The sequence below is a fragment of the Antrostomus carolinensis genome, unplaced genomic scaffold (genome assembly GCF_000700745.2).
Source record: "Antrostomus carolinensis isolate BGI_N321 unplaced genomic scaffold, ASM70074v2 scaffold22388, whole genome shotgun sequence".
Classification (NCBI taxonomy): Eukaryota; Metazoa; Chordata; class Aves; order Caprimulgiformes; family Caprimulgidae; genus Antrostomus; species Antrostomus carolinensis.
The window spans coordinates 1-8,491 of NW_010331228.1; the positions used below are offsets into that span (position 1 = coordinate 1).

General features: G+C 38.3%; 1 protein-coding gene across 1 annotated transcript in view; it reads right to left on the minus strand.

Moving 5' to 3' along the window:
• Window positions 1–2,973: 2,973 nt before the first annotated feature.
• The window catches only part of PUM3 (pumilio RNA binding family member 3), a gene marked incomplete at its 3' end in the record, with an annotated part of 14,488 nt that continues 8,970 nt past the window's right edge, over window positions 2,974–8,491 (minus strand). Inside the window, exons 10-12 of the mRNA XM_029086264.1 lie at window positions 5,775–5,928; window positions 4,627–4,680; window positions 2,974–3,054 (exon numbers count right to left, since the gene is read on the minus strand). Of these exons, the coding sequence (XP_028942097.1) occupies window positions 2,974–3,054; window positions 4,627–4,680; window positions 5,775–5,928 (289 nt within the window). The remainder of the gene's footprint in view (window positions 3,055–4,626; window positions 4,681–5,774; window positions 5,929–8,491) is intronic.

Sequence of the window (8,491 nt, forward strand, 5' to 3'; positions counted from 1 at the left end):
CTGGCAGGAAATGGTAAGACTGTTCTTATTTAAAAAATATTGCTTAAACCTAGGTGAAAATGAATTTTGGTAAACTGAGATGGAACATCAGTTTGATGCAGCACTGTAACTATGAATAAAAACCTATTACTAACTTTCACACTCCAGGTGCAGGGGAAAAAATAAAAAATAAAAAAAAAATCCTTTCCTGAGGAATGAAACCCCCAAACCAAAACCAGGTTCTGTCTTCTGAGCCTGTACATCCAGATTCAAATGTGTGTGAAGTTTATTTACCAATTAAATGGAAGACAAAGCTGCTGAAATATTTCAAAATGTAAAACAGGTTAAAAAAAGTGTCATTTAGTACAAATAAACTCAAAAATCATCTGCTCTTTGAAATCAACCATTTTGCATAAAAGCTAATAGACACATTTTTCTTTAAATCCTCCAAAAGTGTATTTCCCCCACTGATTCCAAAGAATTACAGAATTTCGTCACTTTCAGTACCAGAACTATGAGAAAGTACCAAAAGAAACTAAGGCATGCTGTCTCTCGTTGGTTAATGTCTCCCTAGCACTGCCTGCTGGGAGTCCTCAAGGAAGAGAGGGATGTTCTGCTAAATCTGTCCAAAACCTGGTATGTGCCAAGCTCACAATGTACAGTTCCAATCATATATGAAGGTTTAAAGCACCATACATATTCTTCCGTCCTCGATTAAGACTCAGTGGGGCCAACAGGTGATGAGAGGAAAGACTTTCCTTGAAGGATTTGAAGACCTTAAAACCTTCCCTTACCTACAAACTCCCAGCCATTCTGCCAATCCACCTAAGTGATCACTTTTATAGTACTAGCAAACACTGCCCCCCCTTCAAAAAAAAAACCTACCCACAAAAAACTTGCCCAACACTGCTTTTTCTCTTTTCCATCAATCTTTATTATTTTCCTTACATTCCTGACGCTAAATTTTAGTATGGACAGAATGATAATTGGTATAAAGTCTTTTAGAAGTCTAACTGCTCCTTTAAGATAACTTTAAGGGTTGGGTTCTTTTATAGAGTATGCTTCAATGTTTAATTTCTACATGCTTCCACCTCATCCTCCACTATTAGTTTTCATTGACCATGTGGAGAACTGGTTTTGCTCTTATTTGATATTTTTTTCCTCTTCCGTGACAGCTTTTCCCTGTTCTTGACCTCATACAAACCCAGATAGGTCTACTCTGTATGTGTGAAGGCCACTCCCTCCTTATTCTCCTTTACTCTTCTGTCCAGATTGATGCAGTAGGATGACCACACAGTCAACACTCCATTATCTTTGATCTCATATGTAGAAAAACATAGATGATTCAGGAATTAAATGACACCTTGGAAGCTCAGCTAAAGCCAAACACAGTACCTGAATCCTCCAGAAAGCAGTGTGCTTTTAAAAGGAATGCCTCAATGATCTTGTACCAAGACAGCTCCAATCAGTCAGGTCTTATTTGCTTGGGACTTTCCCACAAGTTGTTACACTGCAGACTGAACTCTGGAAACAAAACCCACCTAATATACCTGAGAATCAAAAGCCATCTCCACACTGAGATGCTTTAATCTCTCCACACCCAGAGAGGCAAATACTTAGGGCCAAATCCCCACGGTAGGGTACGAAAAAACAATTCACCCCTACAAAGCTGCTCAACGGAAGAACTGCTCATATTTTTGTAAAGCAAGCCTCATCATAACCACTTTATCCTTATAGTCCTCCTCCACATGCAGAGTATTTGCCTGATCTTTACCTCCCTGTCACTGCCTCTCAACCCATCAGTCTTAAAAGCTACAGCATGAGTACTACTATAAGCCCATTACAATCTATACATCAATTTTAACTACGCTGCTTGCAAGAAAATTAATTGTGCACTATGAAGTCTTTTTTATCAGTGTGAAAACATAACGTCATGGTAATTCACAAATTAAAACTCCTTAGAAGTTTGCATAAAATTTGCATGCAAACATAATCTTAAGTACAAACACTTTATGAAACCCTATTAAATAATTTTTGGAAGGAAGGCAGGGAAATGGGGCATTCCAAAAGGAAGCAGATGCGTAGTAGATCATACTGTCCTTACTGTTCATTCTGCAATTCCATGTAGGTGAAGCAGAACAGCCAGAGTACTCTCATGTTTCAGACATCTATCTGTACCCGTTTTGGAAGCAAGATAAAAAATACTATGTGGAATTTATCCAGAATGCTAGTTGTAATTTAATTATCAACATATTAAGTAAAAATGTCAAGTTTTGAGAACTAGTGTGAGTTAATGGTTTCAGCATCCAACTAAAAGTCTCCCAGTATTTTTCTTGTTTGAAGTCATGGTATACTGTATTCAGACCTGCTGCCATGTTCCTGAAAGTTTTCTATAGTTTATCTTGAAGTATCACTTTCAAAGATGCTACTTCCGCAAAAAAGAGCTAAATGAGCTAGACAACCTTTTTTTTACAATAGGTTTGCATAATAAGGACAGTCTAGGCACAGATATTCTTGACATTTTAGGTATGCCTGAAAAACAGATAATGTGACATCCTCATCGTAAAGTTTTCCACCAATTTAAACTCTTTAAATACTAGCAGAGCTCAAACTTCAATGGTAAACACATTGACTTTAAAGACATTCCAGTAATCCAGTAGCCAGAATGAACATGTTCAAAAGGAGTTAATTTTCAGCAAGCACTGAATCTAGCTTATAAACTCATTCAAATAAATAACTAAAGAGAACATATGAAAGTGTTCAGGTCTTCTATGAAAAGACAAAAAAATCAAAAATATTGCTTAAAACTAGGTGAAAATGTTCAGGTCTTCTATGAAAAGACAAAAAAATCATGATACACAAATACAATGAAATAGAAAAGGTGCAAAGGAATTAAATGGTTTGAAAAAGCAGATAGATCTCTATTCTCATGCTCCTATACATTGACCAACACACTGTTTAGTATACTATTTTAGGAAAAATTCAATTACTTACAGATATAATTAACTGTTTCACAAGTTTAGTGTCATCGATGCAATCAAATGCTGCCAGCAAGACCAGATGAGAAAATTCACCCTGCAAAGGTGAGGCATCAGAAACCACAGTCAAGTCCTATGAATAGTCTAATTGACTTAGAATCAACATTTCTGAATTTGTCTCAAACATGACACATTATGAATCACAAGCAAATTCTGCCTACTGCGTTGAATGAGAGAAGCCAAATATTCAGGCTCTCTCTGAAAGCAATGCTTGTCAAGAAAAGCAAGTTGTTATAACAAAGGCAGATGAAGTGGCTCTGCTACTGTAAGTTGATATACTGCTTTATCACATCCAAACTATTATCCTAATATTGTTTAATCTTTATTTGAAATAATAGGATTTGGCTCGCAGGAACATCACATAGTGATTTTACTTCTGTGGTGGATTTGCTAAGATAAATCACATACTGTATTTTTGGAGATCACATCTCTGCAATGAGCCATACAGTCTCTACTGCATTGTTGAAGAGCAAGTCTCCAGCATACTCAAAAGGGCACAATCCAACTCACTCATAAGTCAGTAAGACTATATCAAAGTGAAGCTAGACCTTCAGTGCTCTACTGTTGTTTTAGCTATTATTTACCCATTGTGTCTTATTTCTATATAATATATATTTTATAAAATATAACTACCCATTTATTCTGGTACTAGAAAATCATGGAGGGAAACATTACTTAGACCACAGGCCTCCAAAGTGGGATGCACAAGGGAATCCATTGTGGTGCAGGAAGAAAATATTTTTTTGTACCATTAATATATAAAAATAGCCACTATTTATCTTCATCTCATCTTTTAAAAATTTCTATTCCTGTGTAATTTTTATAATGTATACTAGTACATGTATATAATTTATACATAAATATACATATATTGGGGATGCATGCTCAGGGTTGCATGACGAAAAAGGGTTGGAGACCACTGATTGAGACCACATCAACTATTAGTAAATAGAACAACAGAGCAACCAGGAAGGGAAGAAGTTTAAAAAGCTTGTCTTCACAGTTGCAGTTTTACCCAGCACTATGAAATCTAGCTGCAATTGTTACTATTGGTGCTGCAGGCTCCAAACATACACGTTACTCAGAAAAAAAATTAAATACAGACTTCTTACATTGTATGCCACTTCAGCATTAATTCATTCTGAAGCTTCCTGACTTAAAAAAGTTACTGAACATCTTATAAGAAATATGCACATTCAAATGGCCTTTCCAACTACATCCCAAGTGCATCTTAATTTTTCTCCCTCTTCTGTATATGTGTTATTTTACCCCCAACCATGGAAAACCAACTGAGCCATATGAAGATGCAATATAAAGCTGGGCTCAAAAAAAACCACTATAGAAAAAAAAAATTTAGGACCTAGTTAACTCAGCTACTTTAAAGAAGGATAGTACTACATGTAGTAACCACAATGAAGCTTCTCGGTATGTCCCTAAATATTACATCAAGTTCAATATATTTCATATTATCTAGTATATCATCACTATCTTAAATCAAGCTTTATTAAGATCTCATAGTTGTTTCCAGTACCAAAGCACATTCAAATTAGCCTCTATCAAATCACTGCTCTTTTAGAGACTATGAAATAAATGGTTAATCAACACTCACCACTGCTATTTTTTCAATATATGTCTTCATGGTTTTCACAATGACTTTTCTGTCCTATCCAAAAAGAAACAAGAAACTCAAATGAGCCTATAGTGCCAGTGATTCTGAATAACTAAATTGTTATTTACACTTTCAAAAAGATAACCTTCAATTTGCTTACTAAAGCAAAGGTTATTTACCAAAGTTTCACATTTGTACTACTAGTCAACACCTAGAAACAGCATGAAGAATTAAACCTAAACTGTGAAAGACTCAATCCCAGAGAGGTTTTGTCCTATGTTTACAAATCCAGCCCACCAATGGGAGATGCCAAAAAGGGTAACTCAAAAGAACCCCAAAAAACAAAAAACCCACAACACAAAAATCCACCAACACATACCTTGAATGCACTTAAACTCTTCATTTGGAAAGACACTTACTCAACAGGACTACTTTAGAGTATCAAGGACTCTAGCCTAGTAAGACCTTCTTGTCAGAACATTTCCTCAGTGCTTGTCCTTTTGGTTCTTGCAATCACAGCTCTGTCTTCTTTAGACCCATTACTACCCCTAGATTCTAGCAACTTCATATTTTTTTCTGCATTATTTTTTAAGCAGGCTGTTTTCATAAGTTGTCTTTTTTTCTTCTTAAATAGAGAAAAAGCTAGGAGGCATTGCAATATTTCCAAGAGATGATGGCACATGTTACACCTAAAGTATTTCAGGATACTGTACCAGCAGAAGAAACTAAAAAACAATTCCTATAACATTTTCTAAGTCTTAAAATTCCAAATTCAAACATCGATCCACATTACAACTTCTTCACTGTCCTCTCCCTATGGCCAGTGTTACCTGTATTAAGAAATCTATGGGATGAATGAATGGCCAATAATCTTAAAATGGAAAAGCTTTATGTGTTATCTCCAAGAACTCTACTGAAAACAAAGGGAGATACTTCTACTATATAAGTTCTAATGAAAGCATTTGATTAATGAAAAACTACTGCTTATATCTGCCAATAGGTAAAGTGGGGCCATTTTTTAACCTTGCCTTCAAATATGTAACTGCATCAAGATGTGCACTGGCAGAAGGACCCCTGTGAGCAGTCATACTCAGTCTCAGACTAGATTATTATTAAAGAGGACTGGGTAGACAGAAATCAAACAGTACCTTGGGAGTACCATGCCATAAGCAGTGCATTGCTACTCGGGCTCCATCATGAGTGTGTGCCAGGTAGATGACAGCTTCTCTGATAGCTTCTATCATTTCCTGGGGAAGAAAAGGTAATAAAGGAAAAAGGTGAAAGAAAAGGCCTGAGAAATCTCAAGTTGAGTGGGTGAGGGCATGAAAGGATCTTTTGTCTGCCTGCAACAATATAGGGAGCATTACTAGCTCTACAGAACCATTCTCATTGGCTTGACGTTTGAAAAAACCCTCAGAAGGAGTCCAAAAGACTGTAAATCACATAAGCTTTCTCCCTTCAGAATTACACTGTTCTTCATATTGCTCTTATGAAATCAGAATGGTACTGAAGCTTGTCAGTTGTCCTGTTACAGACAGTTCAAGGAAGGGTGCTCAGAACCAAAACTAAAATTAGAGGAGATAACCATTCATTTAGCAACAAAATCTCTGAGAGCGATGCAACTTATTTATACATACAGGGTATTAGCCAGAAACCAAGAACTAAAAGATCATTTAAGCACCAGGTGATGTTGTAAATCGGGTATTAAAAGATTCAGCCAAAAGTTAGTATTCATATTAAAGGAATAAGGTTCTGCAGCCATCTGACAAGTAACACCACTGGCCAAAAAAGGTAAAAACAAACCAAAAAAACCCCTCCCAGGTCACTAGATACTACCTCTGTTATTATCTGATAGATTTCTTTGACCTGAAAATCCCACCTATCTCCCTTTCTATCCCTAGCTGCTTCTTCTTCCCTAGTCAAAGGTTCCAAGCATTTTACCATTTATTTGGAAACTGCTCAGTCACAACGTAATTGGTGTCCCTAGCTATATGCACAAGCAGGAACAGATCTACAAAAGGGCTTTCCAAACCCTAAACAGAATATCCATATGCTACAATGTCTGCACAAAAAGCAAAGACAGGAGGAAGATATACGCCCTTACTCCCCTGATTCACACATACTGTGAATCCAGAAGCATTCTCTGACAAAGCATTACAGGAAACTATGCACAGGAATATTTAATTAGGTAAGATATGGACTCAGAATACACCACAAATGGTCCACCTCACTACCCTTAGCTTTGAGTTTGTTAACACCAACAAAGAAGAGTTCAGTAGTCCAGTCCAGCAAACGCACATTAAGAGACAGCAAGTCTAAAGGCTCCACCTGGCCTGAAGTGAGATGGTGCTGAACTGCAGAACCAGGGTGAGGCTGATGGATACAGCTTGAAGACAGGTGAAGCCAAGTAGGATATTACCTTATACAATGTCAGATTACACGTATGGATTTAGGCCTAGTTTTTGCAAGAATGGCTGGAGTAAGGTTAAAACTGGAAATTAATATGGTGATACAAACCACATAGAATCATACAATGGTTTGGGTTGGAAGGGATCTTGAAAGGTAAACTAGTCCAACTCCCCTGCAGTGAGCAGGGACATCTTTAACTAGATCAGGTTGCTCAGAGCCCCATCCAGCCTCACCTTGAATGTTTCCAGGGATGGGGCTTCTAACACCTCCCTGAGCAACCTGTGCTAGTGTCTCACCACCCTCATCATAAAAAACTACTTCCTTATGTCCAATCTGAACCTATTCTCTCTCAGTTCTAAACCATTGCTCTTTGTCCTGTTCCTACAGGCCCTCATAAAAACTTCCTTGCCCCCTTTAAGTATGGAAAGGTCACAATAAGGACTCCCTGGAGCCTTCTCTTCTTCAGGCTGAATGACCCCAACTCTCTCAGCCTGTCCTCATAGGAGAGGTGTTCCAGCCCTCTGACCATTTTTGTGGCCCTCCTTTGGACCTGTTCCAGCAGGTCCCTGTCCTTCCTGTACTGGGGACCCCAGAGGTGGACACAGTACTCCAGGTAGGGTCTCAGCAGATCCGAGCAGAGCAGAGGGGCAGAATCACCTCCCTCAACCTGCTGGCCACGCTTCTCTTGATGCAGCCCAGGACACAGTGGGCCTTCTGGGCTGCAAGCACACACTGCCAGCTCACGTCCAGCTTCTCATCCACCAGTACCCCCAAGTCCTTCTCTGCAGGGCTGCTCAAAATCTCTTCATCCCCCTGTCTGTACTGATATTGAGGACTGCCCCAGCCCTGGTATGGGACCTTGCACTTGGCCTCGTTGAACCTCATGAGGTTCACAAGGGCCTAGTGTGTGACCTTGTCCTAGTCCCTCTGGATGGCATCCCTTCCCCTCAGGCATGTGAACACATATGCTTGGTTCAAAAGGAGGCAGAAGACAAAGTTTTGGTGCCTGCTGAGGGAAGGGTCCAATCTGATTGTAATTTGCTCAAGAGTTTTTTGGATAATACCCTGAAGTGCTTAAGAAACTACACACTGTAAAGCTAAACTCCTAGAAGCAATGTCCCTGGCTTCAATAATTAAGGTGTTCTTCTCAATAAGGTGTTGAGAAGGACCATTTAGCATGGAGAGAGAAAAAAAACATCAAGGTCCATTCCATTAGACTTTTTTTTAAATTCAAATATCACAAACACTATTGCTTTAGTGTAAAAGTTCACTGTGACCGTAAATCTCCATCTGACACTACTTTGCAGTCATCCATCTGGAATTGCCACACGTGTAGAACTCTACAAGTGCAAGACTTTTTTTGTCTACTTAACTTACAACACTTTCACAAGATTAAAACATTCCACTGAAAGGCAAAAGAAGACAAAAAACAAACAAAACATACTTACAGATCTTT